The following is a 22,259-nucleotide window of genomic DNA, read 5'->3' on the forward strand; positions in this document are numbered from 1 at the left end:
CCCCCACAACCCTCTGGTGCATTGAGTTCCACAGATTCACTACCTTCTGGCTGAAGACATTTCCTCTCATTTGAGTTCTAAAGGGTCACTCCTTCACTCAGGCTGTACATTCAAACCCTAGTCTCTCCTACTATGGAAACATTTTTTTCAAGCCCACTCCATCCAGGCCTTTCAGTATTCTATAATTTTGTCATAATCAAGCAACTTAAGGAGAGGGAAGAAAATATTTGGCAAGGATGGTTAAAATAATTGACAAGATCAATGACCAAAATACAAAACGAGTGAACATTAATCCAATATCGCTTTAGTAAGCTCATTCATCAGGCAAATACTCACTTTAAAACTGATTTACTGTACCTTTAATAGTGAGGTTAAAGCAGCCAAGTCTATCCCCAGACAAAGAATCAGCACCACATTGCAAAGCAATGGCACTGGGCTGGTACATTTCCATCACCTTACATATAATCTAGTAAAGAAGAGAAAGGGTTTTACAATATTATATAGCGTTCTTGTACAATATGCTTTCAAACAATCTATACAAGTATAATCCGTAATATACCAAGTTAAAATAACATTTTAAAGTCAAAAGAAACTAGAAATGACTTTCATGTACTTCATGCAACTTGAAGGATCAAGCAGAGGACTTGAAAATGAGACAAATACATTTACTGTATGTGACTTGAGCTTTAGAAGAACTGCACTTAGGAGAAACTACTTACAGGTTTGAATATGGCTTCATAAGATTCGTCATCAATTCCATCTCTCAATGGGAAATTTACAGCATAGTACTTGCCTTTGCCTGCACCTATATCCTGTGCAACAAAAAATGACTCAAATCAGGTTCCTAGAAATCAAATGTATAACCAGATATACGATCCAAACTTATATGAAAATGCAATAATATTCTACCTACAGCCAAAGCAATGCACAGTATAAATTTATTAATATTTCATTTTAATATTGGAGATTGCTATTTATTAAACCAAAATGCTTTATCGAAACAAAATATCGGAGCATGCCATTCAGCCCTTCAATCCCACTCCACCATTTAATATGATCAAGGCTGACCATTAAACTCAGTGCCTCATTCCTGCTTTAACCCATATCCATTGGTGCCTTTCGCACCAAGAACTAAACCTACATCTTTCTTGAAAGTCTACAATGTTTTGGCTTCAATAGTTTCTTGTGGCAGAGAATTCTACAGGTTCACCACTCTCTGGGTGAGAAAATTTCTCATCTGTCTTTATTGGCTTTACCCTTTATCCTCAGGCTGAGACTCCTGGTTCTGAATTCTCCAAAAACATCCTTCCTGCATCAATCCTATTTACAGTGAATACATTCCCAACTGATCGAATTTCTCTGGATGTAGGTTTGCTCGCTGAGCTGGAAGGTTAGTTTTCAGACATTTCATCACCATACTAGGTAACATCATCAGTGAGCCTCCAGATGAAGCACTGGTGGTATAGCCCACCTTCTATTTGTGTTTGGGTTTCCTTGGGTTGCATTTCCTTGGTTGTGTAATTTCCTATGGTGATGTCATTTCCTGTTCTTTTTCTCAGGGGGTGGTAAATGGGATCCAAACCTACATCCAGAACCTCAACTTGAGCTACAAATCCCCTCAAAACTCGCTGGTCCAATTTCTCCCTGTATATTGGATCCGCTATCCAAGGAATCTGTCTGATTGACCTTCTTTGTGCTCCCTTCATAGCCAGAAAACCTTCCTCAGATAAGGAGACCAAAACTGCAGCCATATCCCAGGTGTGGTCTTATCAATGCCCAATACAGTTGTAGCCAGACGTTCCTGCTCCTGTACCTGGATCCTCTCACCATGAAGGCCAGCATGCTACTTGCCTTCTTCACCACCTGCTGTACCTCCAATGCATCCTTTCAGTGACTGGTGTACAAGGATATGGAGGCCTCACTGCACCTCCCCCTTTCCCAATCTATTCCTGTTCAGATATTCTACCTGCCCATTTTTGCTATCAAAGTGGATAGCCTCTTATTTATTCACATTTTACTGGATCTGCAAGTATTTCCTCATTTACTTAACTTGTCCAAATCTCTCAGAAGTTTCTCTGCATCTTCCTCACAGCTCACCCTCCCACTCAATTTTGAGCAATCTCCAAATTCAGACAAATGACACGTAGTTTCCTCAACTAAATCAGTAATATACATTGTGGATAATTGCAGTCCAAATACTGATTCCAGCAGTATCCCATTACTGCCTGCCAATGTTTATTCTTACTGTTTCCTGACTGCCATCCAGCTCTTAGTCCATTTCAGTACATGACCTCTAATCCCATATGATTTAATTTTGTAGGCTAATCTATTATGTGAGACCTTAATGAAAGCTTTCTCAAAATCCAAGTAAACAACATCCACTGGCCTCCCCTTATCCACCCTGAGTTACATCCTCAAAACATTCCAGCAGATTTGTCACAACCCCACCTTCATAAATCCACACCGACTATCTGCCAAATGCTCTGCAACTAGATCTTTCATAATGGACTCTAGCATTTCTTCCACTACCAACTTCAAAGCTAACTGGTCTATAACTTGCTGTTTCTTCCTTCATTCCCTTAAGTAGGAGCTACATTAGCTACCCTCCAGTCTATAGGAACTGCTCCAGAGTCTATAGAAATTTGGAAGATGTCTACCAGTGTACTTCCAATTGAGTTAGGGTTACATGATTTTCCCCTGTCAATCAATCAATCTCCCTTTGCTGGCTGAAATGTTCCCTATCCATGAGTCTGTGGTGTTTTTGAGCCAATTAGAATGATGCTTCCTTGAATTTACATTAACCCTAATTTCCCTTGAGAGCCACAGTTTGATTACATTTCCCAGTTATTTTTACACCAGACTGGAATGAATAACTTTTGCAGTTTGTCCACGTACTCTTTAAATGAATTCGTCCTCTATGTTATTGCTACTGCTTTGATTTGCCCAATCCACAAACCGATTTAAATCACCCATAATCACAGCCACACTTTCATTACTTGCATTTCTCATTTTTAAATCAGTGATACCCATTCTCTAATTCCCATCATATCATACCCATTTTAAATCTATTTGCACAACTAATCCATCAATTTTATGTTCATTCTCTCCATATTAAGACATTGGGCCTTAATGTTTGTCTTTTTAACATTCTTAGTCCTGTTCACTGTGGCCCTGCTTGATTCTAGCTCTTGAATTCTCTGCATCTCACTTTTCTTATTTTCATTTCGGTCTTCTGTTTTAGTCTCTATTTCCTTTTAACTGTCTCCAAAACCCAACTACTTTAGTTAAAACCCTTCCAAACCATACTCGCAAATATGCCTCCTAGAACATCAACTCCAGCCTTGTTGGTCTTGATGCACTGATGGTTTCATCTGTCTCCACAGGAATAGTCAGTAAACAATGTGCATAATGAATTTAGAGAGAACTCTCTGCTGGCTAGAGTCATACCTGAAACATAAGGAGCTAGCCACAAAAAGACAAGACCCTCTCTTCATCGTAGCCCTACATATGGATGAAAAAGACCACCAATTCGACTGGGACAAGACATCTATCCTGAGACAGGCTAAGCAAAGACATGCCAGAGAATTCCTAACGGCCTGGCACTCCAACCACAATGCCATAAACAAGCACACAGATCTAGATACCATCTATCAACCCCTCAGAAAACAAACAGGAAATGACATCACCACAAACCCCAGGAACCCTACCCAGGACAAACATATAAATAGAAAGCAGTCACCACTGATGATGTTACCTAGCCAGGTAATGAAACGTCTGGATATCAAACCTACACCTCAGTAGACAAGATGCATTGAGGAAATTCAAAGATCCTCAGGCAGCCCCTTCCAAAGCCATGACCATTTCCATCCAGAAGGACAAGGGCAGCAGATACATGGGAACACCACAACTTCAAAGTTTCCCTCCAAGCCATTGATAATCCTGACTTGGCAATATAGCAACACTCCTTCACTATTGCAAGGTCAAAATCCTGGAATCTTCTCCCTAACAGCATTGTGGATTTACCTACACCAAACAGACTGCAGCAGTTCAAGATGGTGGCTCACCATCACCTTCTAAAGGGTAATAGGGATGGACAACAAATGCTGGCCCAGCTAGTGACACCTATGTCCCACAAATCAATTAAAATTTTCAATACTTCTCTATTAAATATACTTGCTTCCAAGTTTTTCATAATTATAGATTTTGTGAAAAATACTGCCTCTTACCCGGAGATCTCCAGTGCCAGGGAAGTATTCACCGTATTTATGGAATGAAACAGTCATCACTCTGTCTGTTGTATAAAAAGCCTCTTCAACACCATCACCATGGTGAATATCAATATCAATGTACAGTACTCTCTGATGATACCTTAAAGAAATAAAACGCAGGTTAAAACTTCATAAGGATATAAAAAATGAGCTTGTTAGTGTCTTGATGACTCTTGATAATTAAACTGTAGAGGTTACAAAGTCTTGAGGTTTATTTCCACAGTGCTTGGGATGGGGACAGAAATCAAAGTTACTTTTTCTGATTGCAATTCAGGTGAGAGTTGAGAGTGGACCATGAAGTGTGGGGACAAAGAGGAGTGCGCGCACTGTGGGAGGGTGGAAAGAAATGAGGGGTACAAAGTGAAGGGTGAAAGAGAATGAAGGATAAGGTGAGGATGGGGAGCGAAAAGAGAAAGCATGAGAGAAAGGGTGGAACGGCAGAGAGAGTAAATGGAGGTTAAGGAAAGGGAAAAGAAAAAGCCCCCAGTTTGATGTAAAAATCTATATTCTAAAAGAGCTCATACAATTAGAATAATAAATTGCATATGCTTACTTCAGTAATTCGAGAATGGCCAAGACAATATCATTCACGTAACAAAAGCCTGATGCTTCCGATTTCTTTGCATGGTGAAGTCCACCGGCCCAGTTGACAGCAATGTCTGTTTGTTGTTTGTTCAATTTAACAGCTCCAGCTGTAGAAAGTAGCAATCTGCATTCATCCACACTATATTTCTTACATTTAGAGTATAGCATTAAACAATTTGTTTTTCTTAATTCTAATGCAATGTACAGCTACAGAGAAAGATGCTCCTGATAATAACAAAAGCTTGCATATTGCCTGAATGTGCTCCATTTTGGCACAAGGGAGCTTCACTGTGACAATACTCTAAGCTGGAATACTTGATTAATATGGACAGAGTTGGAACAAGCAGAGAAACGATAAGTCGGAAATTCCAAGGTTCAATAAACCTTTAACATCAAGTTATCCTGGGTCAACCGGCTTATTAGGAGAAAGTGAGGACTGCAGATGCTGGAGATCAGAGCTGAAAAATGTGTTGCTGGAAAAGCGCAGCAGGTCAGGCAGCATTCAAGCAGCAGGAGAATCAACGTTTCGGGTAGAAGCCTGAAGAAGGGCTTATGCCCGAAACGTCTATTCTCCTGCTCCTTGGATGCTGCCTGACCTGCTGTGCTTTTCCAGCAACACATTTTTCAACTGGCTTGTTGGCTCAGATTACAAAATTAGCCTTAATAGGAAGTGAGGAGAGATGGGTGGGGAAGGGTGCATAGGTGGGATGCTGAATCACTGGCTTTGGTTCCTTCTCATTATGGACTGACCTCTTCTGGAAGTGTGTCACGTTCGATGGGATAAGAATTGAGATCCATTTTAATGCAGTCTCTACATATCTTGCGAACCATCTCAAATATGTCTCATACAAAAAATGCCCTTTGGCAGCTGTGGAACCACTTACCCACAAGGAGTCAAAGCCTTCAAGAAAGGACTGGAAAAACATTAGCAGAGGGGGAAAAAATTTCAATTCTTTACTTCTTCCCAAAGAAATTGGTTTTCCATTTAATATTTCTCAAAATTGAAGTGTTGCTTAGAAATAAAATTGAATGAGCATTAACTGTAGATGAAAGCTTAGAGGAATTGAAAAGCAAAAAAAAATTATGTTTCATTTGTATCTTATTAATCCACATACTATGTAGAGTTGTGGTTTCCATTTGATGAGAAGGATACGGGACACTGGAGAAGATACAAGGGTTTTATAGAGTTAACAAAGCAGAGGGACAATCTAAATCGGGAACACTGAAAAGTTTGGGTTCCTTCCTTTAGAAAAAGGAGAAGATTTGGGGAGACCTGATATAAGGTTTAAAATTTTTGCAAGGATTTCAATAGGATGAAGAGAGATGTTTTCAGGTGCATGTGTGTGCAGGAATGCTGGGTGGAAGAGATCACAGCTACAGATCATAAACTATTTAGCTAAAAGCAGAATCAAAAAGCGTGATGCATTTCATGGGGGAAGTAAACAAGTACTAGAGAATGAAACAAACATGGAGATAATTTTTTATTCAGCAAGGCTATCAGGGACATGGGTCCAAAGCAGACATATGGAGTTAGGCCACAGATCAGCGATGATCTTATTGAATGGCAGGGCAGGCTCAAGCGGCTGAATGACCTACTCCTGTTCCCAAGTTCCTATGATATACTGACTCAATTAGATAAAGGGCAAGGAGAAATTCACATGGAGCATAAGCAAGTACCGATAGGAGTTGGGCTCAATAGCCTACAACTATGCTATAAAAGAATATGGTCTACTTACCAACCGACCCTCCAGTCGAAAGCTGGCAGAATTCAAACAGCCCATCAAATACAGGACAGTCTTCACCCACATTAACTAACAGAAAGAATAAGCTTTAAATAATTTTTTTTGTCAATTTTTGTAAAAATGTAAGTTACTGCTCAATACAAAGCAGGTTGATAGACAACTGGAAAAAATCTTGAAGTATAAACATTGGTGTGTCTCTTAAATTGGCATTCTTGTAAACGGTCCTGAGTGCAAGACTAAAAGCATTGACAAAGTGCATAATTTTCATATACACTCATGTTCTGTACAACTAAATGATCATTTAATTCCTAATCATTAGTATTTTCTGGATGAGGAAATCCTGACAAGATAAATGATCTCTTCAAAATTGAGAATGCTCATTAACCTGAAATGTTGACTCTCTCTACAGACGTTGCCAGAACTGCTGAGAACTTCCCGCATTTGCAATATTTAGCTTTTGCTTCAAAATAGGTGATGCCCCCTCGTTTTCAATTCCTCCAAACAAGAGATATATCTTCTTTCCATCCAGGTTATCAGTTCCCCTTGACATCTTATACACCTTGATCTAACCAACCATCCATCAAATATTCCAATTGGCAGGCAATACAACCCTGGTTCTGTAAGCTCTTTTTGTAGTTTAACTCTAAGTCCACTCTCATTCTTGTAAATCTATTCTTCATTCTCTCAAGATGTGATGCGTAGAAACGAACACATTACTCTAACAGGGCTCTGACAATACATATCACATCCATACTTGGTGCTAAACATCGTTTGCCACATTTAGTCCATTTGCATAACCTGTTATTGTCTTTAATTTTATACAAATATCTACACTTCTTACACTGTCAACTATCTTCATGTACACAGGTCTGTTGATGACATCTGCTGATTAGAGTACCTGTCCATGATTACATCGGCTTCCACAACAGAAAGGAGGACAATTCTGTAATTTAAAGGGCTCTTATAGAATCAAGCCTCTGTAGTGCAGTTGTAGGAGACATTACCCATATTACAAACAGTCACAGTTCAGTTTGCCTTGATCAGATCGACCCAGGAATACAGTATCTGTTTCAACAAATCCACTGATGGAATTTGAAGGACCTCAAGATGTATTTGCATTTTGTCATATCACACCACTTAACTGAATGCAGAAATTATTCAAGTGACCAGCAATTCAATGCCAATTTGGTGAATTATTGAAGTCCTACAGCATTTTGATACAGCGTTATTTGAAATTTATATGTTGAAACCTTTTTAAATGCACAGCTGTACTTAAACGAGCGAAAACTCAGTATAAAAACATAGCGAACTAAATACTATATTGCATTCGTATATACGAAATAGGTAATAAAATTCCAAGTTCATGCACAGCACTTGAGTACTCTACCTCAATGAAGAAAGTGATTTTTTTTGTCATTTAATCCTTTCCCAAATCATCTCCTTTCATTCCCCACCCCCCCTCCCCCATTTCCCCCTCACTCTGCTGCTGTACTTTTGTAAAACCCATTATATCTCTAACATCTTGAAATCTTAACACTCTGCCTACCCAACCCAGAATATTTCCACATTTTAAAATGCAACATACATCTCTGCATCTGCTTGCTGTATTCAGACATATTGTCTGGACGGATGGACCGCAGAAACTTGATGTAATCATCACTGTGGTACTTTGTCATTTCTTCAGCTGAAGCTTTATGTGGACGCTTTGGAAGAACAAAAAAGAAATATTTAAATTTCAAACTTCTTACACAGCTGCAGAAAAAGAGAGAACTCCGAATACAAGATACATGTTTAAAATGGAGAAATTCAGTGCGTAAACATGAACATTGCAGATAAAATCACAATTATACTTTATCCTGAACTGCCCTGGAGAATACTTTGATGGGTCATCTTCTTGAAAGAACAGCAGATGTGGCTAAGATAGTGTTATGGACTAGGCCAGACCAAAACTTTGCAATTTGTTTCAGTAAGTGCACAATGAAAATTACCCCAAGTTAGTGAGGTTGATTACCAGGTTTTAAAACAGACAAAAATGTATTCACAAAATTACACAATGAAACACAACAAACAGAATAAAGAACCCCTACAGAACTCAGCCTGAGTTAGACAATGATGCTGTTCCGAATGTACACAACAGTCCTAATAAGCAAACCCTCTAAACACAGTAAAAATGAAACAAATGCTTACAGGTTGAAGTTAGAAGGGCAGAAGGAGAAAGAGTCTAGCAGCCTGTTTCCACAGAGCTGAACTCCAAACCAGTTCTGGACTGAACTGCTCAGCTTTCAGAACTGACCACTCCTCTTTCATTATACACGTCACTTCTAAAACATGACCAGTCTGGCCTGAAGTCTCATCTGTTTACATATAAACAAAAGGCTTCTCAAAATCCTTTTTCATCTCTGTGCCAAACTAACCACCTCTGAGTCAGGAGGGTTTTACAACCCCTCTGAAAGAATTCAAGGACACAGTATCATCGAGAAAAGGAACAGCTTTTAGAAAAAAAGGAGCAGCTTTGTGACAACAGTCTCACAGTACTATCACTGAGGGAGCTCAATGAATCTGATCCAACCATGAAAAAGGAACGAAGGGACACATACCTCATCAGGATCACATGGTGACTTAGTGGCAACCATATACTAAGACACTGCTGTCTTTTTCCTCCAACTTGACAGTGATTGTTGTCAAAGAAGAATCGAACAATTTGTGCGTGATTTAGTAGGTAACTTGTGCCTGCAGTGTGCGCAAACTAGTGGATAGATGAAGCATTCCACTCAGCTCTGTTTGTAGGGATTGTATGGAGCGGGGAATCATTTGTCACAGAACCCGCAGTCTCGGACATGTTCTTGTAATTATAACATTATATGACTTGTCAACCTCAGTTTCTGATCAACAGTGTCACACTGAGGATGTTGAAATTGAAGGACCCAACAGCTGTGATGCCACAGAATGTCAAAGGAAGGTGGTTTTGCTCTTTGTTGTAGATCGAAGAGCATGGGCTGGAAAAGCACCACACTGACAAAGAGCTTATGCTCGAAACGTCGATTCTCCTACTCCTTGGATGCTGCCTGACCGGCTGTGCTTTTCCAGAACCACACTCCCCACTCGGATCTCCAGCATCTGCAGTCCTCATTTTCTCCTCTTTGTTGTAGATGGCCATTACTATCACTTTTACAGCTCAAATGTTACTTGCTAATCACCAGTCTAAGCTGGAAACATGTTCAAGTTTTGTTGCACACAGACACATATCACTTATTATCATAAGAAATAGGAACAGGTGGAGGCTGTTTGGCCCATTGAGCCTACCCATCATTCAATAAGATCATGGCTGATCTGATATTCCACCAAGTCCACTTTCCAGCCATTTCCCACAATTAGTGAGTTTTGCAATGATAGTTTTACCAGTGTTTCAACTATCACTTTGACTGAGATAATGGTTGAGTTAACATTGATTATAAATGTAGATAATTTGTAATTGTTCATACTAGTTTAGTTTGGGATTATGTGCGGCATGGACTGGTAGTAATGAAGGGTCTATTTCCATGCTGTATGATACTACAGATAAGTCTACAAATTAAATCCCAAACTGAGCAAGAATCGAGCTCAGCCTTAAGTATACAATGACTCTGCCTCACACCTCTCTATGGCAAGGAGTTCCAAGACTCTCAAGCCCCAAACAGAAGAAACTCCTCATCACCTTAAATTAGCATTCCATAATTCTAAGATAATGCTCTCTGGTTCTAGACTATGGGGGGAAACATCCTCTCAGCATTTACCTTGACAAGCGTTTAACAAATCTACATGTTTCAATGAGATCACCTCTCATTATTCTAAATTTCAATAAGCAGAGTTCCAAACTGTTTAACCCCTCACATAAGACAATCTCTCCATACAAGGGATCATCCTAATGAACCTTCTCTAAACTAAAATGAAATATGTTTTCTTAAATAACTTCTCTCAATACTCCAGATATGGTCTCACCAACACTTGGTTGCAGTAAGAATTTCCCTTATCTTATACTCCAAGCCCTTCATTGGGGCCAAAATTCCCTGGCCTTCCTGATTATCTGTTACAGCTGTATGCTAGCTTTCTTTGTTTCATGCACAACTGCCCCGAGTCCCTCTGATCCCTTTGTGTTGTAGCTTTCTGCTTTTCTCCATTTTAACAATACCGATGTCCTCCCTTCCAAGATGAATAACCTCACTTTTTCCCACATTATACTCCATTTGCCAAATTTTTGCCCACTTACTTAACCGATTAATCTGCTTCACTGAGAGGAATTGGGAGTGAAACCAGCTGTCTTCAGACATTTACAGCTGGTGCATTCTGAAGCAATATAATGTATTAATGTAATTGAGCCATGTGGGTATTCCACTACAATATATCACCTATTCCTCAAGGTAATTCTTTTGTCTCCCTCTCACTTCGTGCATCTGGCACCATCCTTTTACACTTTTTACATTTCTGGATCTCTACTTGTCCTCTAATTTTCACAAGACTCAAATTGGCTTCTCCTCCTCTCTCTTACTAGCCATTAACATCCATTGACTCAGTGGCAGCCTGAGGCAATCTGATTCCACAGTCAGGTGGCACTTGATTTTAAAACAAAATCTAGGACTTGAGCACAACTTAGACTGGCACTCTAGCTCAGTAGCGAGGGATTCCAATCTTGCCAAAGATGTCATCCTTTAGAAAGTTAATTTGAGGTCTGTTTATGAATTTGAGGTCAGATGCATATGATCTCCTCACATTTGCAACTTGAAAATTGAGGGATAACATTTAATTTTTAAAAACTATGTAGATGAGCAGACCATTCACTTCATTGCTTTTTTAGGAGCCTGCTTTGCAAACATTTCACCTGTTTGCCTACAAATTAACAGTGATTCCATTTTTAGAGAATGTATCAATGGTATGAAAGGGATATTATAAAGGTAAATCCTAGTATTCTTCCCACATTTCTAACACTCTGCCTTTGTTACTCTTTTTACTGAATGTGGGTTTGCCCGTTGGGCTGGAAGGTTTGTTTTCAGATGTTCTGTCACCATACTAGGTAATATTGGTGAACTATGGTGACGAAACATCCAGCTCAGCGAGCAAACTTACAACCAGAACCTCAACCTGAGCTACAAATCTTCCCAAAACTTGCTCTCCTTTTACTCTCATCTAATGTGGAAATCTCAATGTAAATCATTACTTCAAACCTAACTGTTACATACAAATGATCTAGCCATAATTATACAGCATGATGTGGAGGTACCAGTGTGAGCAAGGTCAGAAATCACATGACACCAGAGTATAGTCCAACAGGTTTATTTGAAATCACAAGCTTTTGGAGTGCTATCCCTTCACTTCACCTAATGAGCTTGTGATTGCAAGTAAATCAGTTGGACTATTACTTGGTGTCATGTGAAATATATAGCAGGAAGGGTCATGTGGCACAAAGGTAGTATTTTGGGTCCAAGTCTTTCCTCATGATCTGATGGTCAAACAGGTACTTCATAACACATCTGAATAGGTGGATTTAAAATATTATAGTTACATCTTATAACTGTTACATATGGTATTTGTGGATCTATTGTTTTGTGCAGACTGATATTATCATTGCTGCTTGGAGGAAAACAAGTTCAGGGTTTGAGGAAAGTTTGATCGAATTAGGCACTATAAGGTTAAGCAGCACATCAGAAAACTCTGAAGTAAGAATGCTAAAAGAATATGAACTATACCCTGATGACAAACTGATTTTGAAATAATTGGCAAAAGAATCAGAAGGGACTAGAGAAAAACTGATTATCTGAATGCACTGCTAGAAAGGATAATGGAAACAGACTCAAGACTAACTTTTTCAAGGCAATTGGATCAAAACTTGAATTGGAAAATATAGTACAACCTGGGAAACAGATAACTAATTGGGTAACTTTTATAAAGAGCCAGCAGCACAGGTATGAAGGAACAATATCATTTCATTATTCATAACTTACCTGAGCGGTAGAAAAAGACCAATCAACATAGGACCTGCTTGGTAGGACAAACATTGCTAGTTTATTGTCAGCCTAACTAATTTCTGAAGTACTCACTGCACAAGACTAGATCATAAATTTGTTCTTACAAAAGGTAAATAAAGTTCCCAAGAATTATTTCAGCGTTCTAAACAGCACAGAGGCAAACTATTTTGAAATATGGAACAGGTTAAGAGAAAGTCAGGTTAGTGAGACTTCTACAGGCACCGTGTAGGTATGTTCCCACAAAGAAAAAGGGTAGTACTGTTAAATCTAGAGTCCCTGGTTATCCTTAAGCACACAGGGTAATACACAGCAGAAAAACAGAGCTTGTGACAATTTTCGAAACAAGAAGCTTAAAGAAATGAAGAAATTACAGAAATTAAGTGAAAAAGGAAATTAAGAAAATAAAGAAAAGGTATACAAAAATGCTGGCTAGTAAAATTAAAGAAAATCCCAAGATGTTTTATAAATACATTAAGAACAAGATGGCAAAGGGTTGAACCTATCAGAAAAGTACATGGCAAACGGTGTGAGTGTGCAGACAACGTGGACAGGGTTCTTAATGAAACCTTTTTGGGAGTGACACTGCAGATATTACACTGAACACTATATTTAATTACCAGAAGTTTATCAAGCACTTGGCACTTTTATACTTCATTGCATTTTACTTTCTCCAACTATATTCCCACTAGAACCTATTGAAGACTGCAATAGAATTCACAGGGGGGTAATGACCCAAGTTCCCTAAATTAGCATAAGTTTTATCTTTGCATTGAACATAAAGAAAAATAAAAGGCTGAATTGCACAAACAAATTAACCCACTCACTGTTCAATAGTACTTACATAGATTTCCATTTTTCTGTACAAGCCATAGTTTAGAAGCAGGTTATGAGTCATTCGAATTCTGTGGGGTTTCATTGGATGGCCCTGGCCATAGTAGTAATTCCCAACATCACCTGCATTTAACAAAGTGGAAAGGTAAGAACAAGGTCCCCGAACACTGGGATACAATAGATAGCATGTGAAATCCTGAAATACAACTAGTATACTAGCTCTCGCAGCTTGCTGGTCAGCAATGTATCTGTAGTGAATGGGATATTGTTCAGTTTATATCCAAAAAATAAAACAAACTTGACTGCAATAAAGACTCATGGTATTGATGAGCTGCTGAGGGTTAATTAACATGATCCTTGAAACATTTCCAAGGAAATTTAAGACTGATTTAATTTCGAGTTCAAGACAAACGCAAGGCAATGGCCATCTTCAACAAAGGTCAATCCAACAGTCGTCCCTTAACATTCAATAGAAGTTTTGATACTGAATCCAACTTCTCTACCATTTCCCGCTTGTCACAAATTCAGCTCAGTTTAGTTGATTAGGCAGAAGATTACGCATAACTATACATCAAAAAATAGTGGAACTTCACAAATTTACGAAGCACATTTGGAGGAGGTAATTAGTAGTCCAAAAGGCCAACCACGATATGTCGGATACATAGATTTCCAAACATTTGATAAGTCAATATGAAGTCGGTAATATATTAGCAGGAAATTGGTTCAAAGACAGGTGACAGTCAAAATAAAGGACATTTTAAGGTGGCAGGCTGTAACTGGTGAAATACTGCAAGGATCAATTTCAACTGAAGTTCAACCAAACTTATAATTTATATCAATGACAGACAGACTAAGAAATACAGAGGAATAAATCAGTTTGCTGATGAAACAAGATGGGAACATAAGCTTTGTGAACACAAAACAGCAGCAAAGAAATATATCCATGTGTGAATGGGTATCAGGGTAACAATTACAGTAGAACGTGGAGAAGTGAGATTATTCATTCCAGTCCTACAGAACTTGCATGAAAAACAAATGTAACGCAATGACCATCTTCAACAAAGGTCAATCCAACCATCAGCCTTTAACATTCAATGGCACTACCATCACCAAATCTCCCATTGTCAATATCCTGGGATTATCAATGACAGACCTTTGATAACACCGCTCCTGGAGAATTATAACTTCAATTTCCATACTAACAATGATATACCGCACACTAAACTTGAATTGGAGACATATGTGGTGAGATGGACAAGGTGGGGACAGAAATCAGGTAGGAGATCCGTGATGCAATTTAAGAAATTAGCATTGACAGAGTGGTCACCTTGCAGGCTTAACAGTGGATCAATCTCCAAGGCAGGATGAAATATATCCCAGGTTGTTGAGTCAGACAAAGAAGAACATAGCAAGGGTGTTTGAAATAATTTTTCAATTCCTTTCTGGCCAATGTGGTACCATTATTCAAGAAAGGAGCAAGAGATAAACCAAGAAAATAAAAGGTCAGTCAGCAGTCTAACTTCAGAGGTGGGAAAACTATTAAGACATCAATTCTGAGGGACAGGATGAATCTGTATTTGGAGAAAGTTAAAAATCACAACACCAGGTCCAACAGGTTTGTTTGGAAGTACTAGCTTTCAGAGCACTACTCCTTCATCAGGTAATTAGTGGGTGAATCATAAAACAATTTATAGCAAAAGACCATAGCGTCATGCAATTAAAACAATATACTGAACAAACCTAGAGTGCTGTTCAATCTTTCGTCTTTCAGAATGGGCTGCAGGTTTCGGTTCATTGAGATGTCAACCCCAGAACTTCTCTTAAGTCACATTCTCGAGATAACTTAAGGTTTTATAAAAAGAAGTGACATCTCAGCTCAGAGAATGCATTAAAAGTGTGAGGTTACAGTCAGCTCCAAAGTAGGAATTTATAAAATGTTACCTGGATTGACTGCCTGCAGGTTATGTGCTGTTTGAGCAAAAACAGAATGTATCTGCAAATACAAATTCACCCCATAGACTTCTATTCACAAGCGCACACACCCAAACATGTGTGCATACAGAATGTGTGTTTGTGTGCGCACGGATGTGACAGAATAGAAATCTGCGAGAGGGTGTGTATGTGAGTGTATGTAAGAGTGTGTGTGTGTATATACGTGTGCTTGTGTGTGTGAGAGAGGTTATATAGTGGAGTCACCTATAGTGTGACATGAGCCCATGGCCCCAGTTGAGCCATTCTCACGGATATTGAACATGGCTATCGGCCACTGTGTTTTACTCTCATACATTCCTCCTCCTCCTCCCTCCCTCCCTCCCCTCCCCCCCCTCCCCTCCCTCCTCCCCCCCCTCCCCTCCTTCCTTCCTCCCTCTCCTTCCTTCCTCCCTCCCCTCCCCTCCCCCCCTCCCTCCCCCCTCCCCTCCCCTCCCCCCCCACCCTCCCCTCCCCTCCCCCCCCACCCTCCCCTCCCCTCTCCCCCCACCCTCCCTCCCCCCTCCCCTCCCCCCCCCCTCTCCCCTCCTCCCACCCTCCCCTCCCCTCTCCTCCCACCCTCCCCTCCCCTCTCCTCCCACCCTCCCCTCCCCTCTCCTCCCACCCTCCCCTCCCCTCTCCTCCCACCACCCCCCCCCACACTCACCCATGCACACAGCCTCTCACAGGCTTATTCTGTCACACTCAGGCACACATCCACATGCACACTCACTCTCTCTCTTTCATATGCACACACAGACAAAAGTCTATGGGATGAATATGCATTTGCAGTATTGTATTTGCAGATACATTCTATTTTTGCTCAGAAAGTACAACCTGCAGGCAGTCAATCCACATAACATATTATAAATTCCTACTCTGGAAATAGAACAAGTTTGACTCAAAATTGGGATACAGACAGACTCTAACCTCACACCTTTAATTCATTGTCGGAGCTGAGATGTTGCTTTTTAAAAAATAAATCCTTAAGTTATCTTGAGAATGTGACTTGACAGAAGTTCTGGGATTTACATATTAATGAACTGAAACTTGTAACTCATTCTAAAAGATGAAAGACTTAACAAGAATCTAGGTTTGTTCAATATATTGTTTTAAATGCATGATACAGTGATCTTTTGCTACAAGATCTGTGTCTTATGATCCTGCCCCACTGGTTACCTGACTAAGGAGCAGGGCCCTGAAAGCTTGTACTTCCAAATAAACCTGTTGGGACTTTAACCAGCTGTTGTGTGATTTTTAACTTTGTCCACCCCAGCACCTCCACATTGTATTTGGAGAGTCAGGGATTAATCAAGAACAATCAAGGGTGGCTTTGTTAAGGGAAGGATATGTCTAACTAATTTGATATGAATTTTCGAATAGGTAACCAAGGTTTGTAGATCGGGACAATGCTTTTGATGTAGTCTACTCGGACCTCAGCAAGGCTTTTGATAAGGTTCCACATGGGAGACCGACAGCAAAGGTAATAGTCCAAGGAAATTTAGCAAATTGGATCCCCAAATGGCTGAGTGGCAGGAAGCTGAGGATGATAGTACTGGGGTGTTTTTCTGCCTGGATGTCTGCGTCTAGCAGGGTCCCACAGGGGTCACAGTTGGAGCCCTTGCTGTTTGTGGTTTATATAAATGATTTAAATGTGAATGTAGATGGACTGATCAATAAACAACCAAGGATTAGCAGGTCTTCAGTTACATACAGACCAGTCCCTTAAGGTATCAGGATAGGTGGATAGTTGCATATGGGATACTTGCCTTTATTAGCAGAGGCATAGTGAGCCTATGATAGATGTAGGTTTGCGCACTGAGCTGGAAGGTTCATTTTCAGACGTTTCGTCACCATACTAGGTAACATCTTCAGTGAGCCTCCAAATGAAACACTGGTGGCGTAGCCCATTTTCTATTTATTTGTTTAGGTTCCCAAGCCCAAAGAAACCCAAACATATAAATAGAAAGTGAGCTACACCACCAGTGCTTCATCCTGAGGATCACTGATGATGTTACCTAGTACGGTGATGAAACGCCTGAAAACAAAGCTTCCAGCTCAGCGAGCAAACCTACATCCAGAACCTCAACCTGAGCTACAAGTCTTCTCAAAACTCGCTAGGCTATGGTAGAACTGTATAAGCCGTTCAATAGGCCATAATGACAGAAACCATGTTTTAGGAGGGATTTGATTGCTCGAGAGGGTGCAAAGGAGATTTTCCAGGACACTGCCTCGGCTGGAGAGTTGAAGTTATGAAGAGTCAGAGATGTGCAGCATGGAAACAGACCCTTCGGTCCAACCCGTCCATGCTGACCCAATCCCAACCCAATCTAGTCCCACCTGCCAGCACCCAGTCCATATCCCTCCAAACCCTTCCTATTCATATACCCATCCAAATGCCTCTTAAATGTTGCAATTTTACCAGCCTCCACCACTTCCTCTGGCAACTCATTCCATACACGTACCACCCTCTGTGAAAAAGTTGCCCCTAGGTCCCTTTTATATCTTTTCCCTCTCACTCTTAACCTATGCCCTCTAGTTCTGGTGCCCCCCATATCAGGGAAAAGACTTTGTCTATTTATCCTATCCATGCCCCTCATAATTTTGTAAACCTCTATAAGCACCTTACTCTGATGTCCCCTCTATACCTTTCTCCTAATATCTTCAAACTATGGACCCCTCGTACCCTGGGGAAAAGTCTCTGGCTATTGACTCTATCCATTCCTCTCATTATCTTGATCAGGTCACCTCTCTTCCTCCTTCACTCCAGAGAGAAAAGTCCGAGCTTATTCAACCTCTCTTCATAAGGCAAACATTTAGGCCAAAGGGCCTGTACCGTGCTGTAATGTTCTAAGAAAAACCTTTATTTGCTTGGAGGGTGGGGGTAATCTGCCAGAGAAAAGGTGGTAGAGGCAGAAACACAACTTTGAAGAAGTATTCAGATGTGCACTTGTGATGCCAAGGCAAACAGGCTATGGGCCAGATGCTGGAAAATGGAATTAGAAACGTTAGGTGGCTCTTTTTGACTGATGTGAACTTGATGGCCTTTATCTGTCTATGATTAATACTTTAGGTAAAAGTTACTGTCTTTTACAGGAGTCCTCTTTCAAGGGGTTTGCATGTGTACTTCATTGAAACCATATAGTACTCTGTATATAGTTTGCTGAAAAATGTGTAGCTGGAAAAGCACAGGTCAGGCAGCATCCAAGGAGCAGGAGAATCGACGTTTTGGGCGTAAGCCCTTCTTCAGGAATATAGTTTGGCTATTTTGCAGTGACCACTGGCTACTCAGCTGTCCTCTGCCAGTTGCCACAACACAATGACAAGTGTATCCTCGGCAAAGGCCAGTCTGCGTTCAGACAGGTTATGCTATTTAACTGAGCTCCTGAGATTGGCAGAAGGGGAATGGCACCAGGTCATTTCAACAGTGCCTCCTATCTTTTACTTTTTGTTAGCGAGAGAGAGAAGGGGCTCCGGAGAATGAACAGGGAAGCTCATGGGCACTGAATCATGAAAAGCTAACGTTTGATTTTACTGGAGATATATGAAAAACTATAAAACGTTATTACAAATTTGAAAAAACCAAGGATAGACTTTTACACAGGTACATTCAGAACTTTCACTGTCGGCAGTACAGGAAGATTCATGGAGCAGCCCCTGAGATAAGAGTTGTCCTATGATGAGGGCTGACTAAATGGCACTAAAATTCCAGAGAATCAGAGATGAGATCTAATAAAAACAAAAATCAGTTGGGGGGGAGGGGGGGTAAAAGAAGGGGAGGGGGGGGGGAAGAAGAGGTGATGGGGGAGGGGGGGGGAGAGAAGAGGTGATGGGGGGGAGGGGGGGAAGAGGTGATGGGGGGGGAGGGGGGAAGAGGTGATGGGGGGGGAGGGGGGGAAGAGGTGATGGGGGGGGAGGGGGAAGAGGTGATGGGGGGGGAGGGGGGAAGAGGTGATGGGGGGGGAGGGGGGAAGAGGTGATGGGGGGGGGGGGGAAGAGGTGATGGGGGGGGAGGGGGGGGAAGAGGTGATGGGGGGGGAGGGGGGGAAGAGGTGATGGGGGGGGAGGGGGGGAAGAGGTGATGGGGGGGGAGGGGGGGGAAGAGGTGATGGGGGGGGGAGGGGGGGAAGAGGTGATGGGGGGGGGAGGGGGGAAGAGGTGATGGGGGGGGGAGGGGGGAAGAGGTGATGGGGGGGGAGGGGGGAAGAGGTGATGGGGGGGGAGGGGGGGGAAGAGGTGATGGGGGGGGAGGGGGGAAGAGGTGATGGGGGGGGGAGGGGGGAAGAGGTGATGGGGGGGGGGAGGGGGGAAGAGGTGATGGGGGGGGAGGGGGGAAGAGGTGATGGGGGGGGAGGGGGGAAGAGGTGATGGGGGGGGAGGGGGGAAGAGGTGATGGGGGGGGAGGGGGGAAGAGGTGATGGGGGGGGAGGGGGGAAGAGGTGATGGGGGGGGAGGGGGGGGAAGAGGTGATGGGGGGGGAGGGGGGAAGAGGTGATGGGGGGGGGAGGGGGGAAGAGGTGATGGGGGGGGAGGGGGGAAGAGGTGATGGGGGGGGAGGGGGGAAGAGGTGATGGGGGGGGAGAGGTGATGGGGGGGGAGGGGGGGAAGAGGTGATGGGGGGGGAGGGGGGGAAGAGGTGATGGGGAGGGAGGGGGGAAGAGGTGATGGGGGGGGAGGGGGGAAGAGGTGATGGGGGGGGAGGGGGGAAGAGGTGATGGGGGGGGAGGGGGGGAAGAGGTGATGGGGGGGGAGGGGGGAAGAGGTGATGGGGGGGGGGAGGGGGGAAGAGGTGATGGGGGGGGAGGGGGGAAGAGGTGATGGGGGGGGAGGGGGGGAAGAGGTGATGGGGGGGAGGGGGGAAGAGGTGATGGGGGGGGAGGGGGGGAAGAGGTGATGGGGGGGGAGGGGGGAAGAGGTGATGGGGGGGGAGGGGGGAAGAATGATGGGGGGGAGGGGGGAAGAGGTGATGGGGGGGGGAGGGGGGAAGAGGTGATGGGGGGGGAGGGGGGAAGAGGTGATGGGGGGGGGAGGGGGGAAGAGGTGATGGGGGGGGAGGGGGGAAGAGGTGATGGGGGGGGAGGGGGGAAGAGGTGATGGGGGGGGAGGGGGGAAGAGGTTGATGGGGGGGGAGGGGGGAAGAGGTGATGGGGGGGGAGGGGGGAAGAGGTGATGGGGGGGGGAGGGGGGAGAGGTGATGGGGGGGAGGGGGGAAGAGGTGATGGGGGGGAGGGGGGGAAGAGGTGATGGGGGGAGGGGGGAGGGGGGAGGGGGGAGGGGGGAGGGGGGGGAGGGGGAAGGGGGGGAGGGGGAAGGGGGGGAGGGGGGAGGGGGGGAGGGGGGAGGGGGGGAGGGGGGGAGGGGGGAGGGGGAAGGAGGGGAGGGGGGGGAGGGGGAAGGGGGGAGGGGGAAGAGGTGATGGGGGGGGAGGGGGGAAGAGGTGATGGGGGGGGAGGGGGGAAGAGGTGATGGGGGGGAGGGGGGAAAGAGGTGATGGGGGGAGGGGGGAAGAGGTGATGGGGGGGAGGGGGGGGGGGGAGGGGGGAGGGGGGAGGGGGGAGGGGGGGGGGGGGGGGGGGAGGGGGGGAGGGGGGAGGGGGGTAGGGGGGGGGGGGGGGGGGAGGGGGAAGGGGGGGAGGGGGGAGGGGGGGAGGGGGAGGGGGGGAGGGGGAAGGGGGGGAGGGGGAAGGGGGGGAGGGGGGAGGGGGAAGGAGGGGAGGGGGGGAGGGGGAAGGGGGGAGGGGGGAGGGGGAGGGGGGAGGGGGGGAGGGGGGGAGGGGGAGGGGAGGGGGAGGGGGGGGGGGGGGGAGGGGGGAGGGGGGGGGGAGGGGGAGGGGGGGGAAGGGGGAGGGGGGGAAGGGGGGAGGGGGGGAGGGGGGAGGGGGGGGAGGGGGAGGGGGGGGGGGAAGGGAGAGGGGGGAGGGGGAGGGGGGGGGGGGGGAGGGAGAGGGGGGGAGGGAGGGGGGGGGGGGAGGGGGGGGGGAGGGGGGGGGGAGGGGGGGGAGGGAGGGGGGGGGGAGGGGGGGGAGGGAGGGGGGAAGGGGGGGAGGGGGAAGGGGAGGGGGGGGAGGGGGGTGGTTCCCCCCTGGTTTGGAGAGCGCTCCCCCCCCTGTATCCTGAGGGTGGTGGGTATCGGTGGGAGGAGAGTCCCCCGGCGGCGCTGTCCCTGGCTCCCTCTCCCTCTCCCTCTCCCTGTTCCGGTCCCGGTCCCGGCCCTTACCGTAGTAATAGCAGACCTTCTTCTTGCCGCCGCCCTGGGCCAGCGCCATTTTACCCCGCGGCCTCCTACAGCAGCAGAACCAACCGTGCTGTCACCCCCCCCACATGGCGTCATCCTGAATGACAGCGGCATGGACCAATCACCGTGCCGTCTGTGAGGGGGCGCGGGCCGACAACTCTGTGACGTCCGTGGACCACGGCCAATGGGAGCTTGGGGACGCGGGACCGGCTGCACCAGCAGGTTTGGTTGAGCGGAGCAGGCGTTTTCCCCCTGGCGGCGGAGCCTCGCCATTACATCATCGTGGGGGAGGGGGAATCCCTTCCACAAAAGGGTTTGCAATAATAAAAGGAATTAAACTAGCCTGGTGTGCACAGACTCAAACTGCTCCAATATTTTATACACTTTCAGATTATACACTCTCTCTCTGCCTGTGTTGGAGCAGTCCAGAATGGGTGCTTGCACTGTGGGAGGTCATGGGTTTAGTTCCCAATCCAGGATGAGCACAATAGTACAAAAAGGGTAGAGGGGGATAGACTCCTATTACACTACACAAAGGAAATTAGGAATGGCATAAGAAAAAAACATGCAAAGTGATTGACATTAAAACATTATGTTTTTCAAAAAGGAGGTGGATATGGCTCTTGTGTCC

At 44.5% G+C, this 22,259-nt stretch overlaps 1 protein-coding gene across 1 annotated transcript in view; it reads right to left on the bottom strand.

The window, feature by feature from the left end:
- Window positions 1–21,689, bottom strand: part of hdac1 (histone deacetylase 1) — a 39,567-nt gene extending 17,878 nt beyond the window's left edge. The window contains exons 1-9 of the mRNA XM_072547907.1: window positions 21,611–21,689; window positions 14,476–14,478; window positions 13,436–13,548; window positions 8,181–8,298; window positions 6,590–6,664; window positions 4,822–4,960; window positions 4,227–4,368; window positions 720–812; window positions 358–466 (exon numbers count right to left, since the gene is read on the bottom strand). Of these exons, the coding sequence (XP_072404008.1) occupies window positions 358–466; window positions 720–812; window positions 4,227–4,368; window positions 4,822–4,960; window positions 6,590–6,664; window positions 8,181–8,298; window positions 13,436–13,548; window positions 14,476–14,478; window positions 21,611–21,659 (841 nt within the window). The 5' untranslated portion in view covers window positions 21,660–21,689. The remainder of the gene's footprint in view (window positions 1–357; window positions 467–719; window positions 813–4,226; window positions 4,369–4,821; window positions 4,961–6,589; window positions 6,665–8,180; window positions 8,299–13,435; window positions 13,549–14,475; window positions 14,479–21,610) is intronic.
- Between the last annotated feature and the right edge of the window lie 570 nt (window positions 21,690–22,259).

Source organism: Chiloscyllium punctatum, chromosome 27, assembly GCF_047496795.1.
Source record: "Chiloscyllium punctatum isolate Juve2018m chromosome 27, sChiPun1.3, whole genome shotgun sequence".
NCBI lineage: Eukaryota > Metazoa > Chordata > Chondrichthyes > Orectolobiformes > Hemiscylliidae > Chiloscyllium > Chiloscyllium punctatum.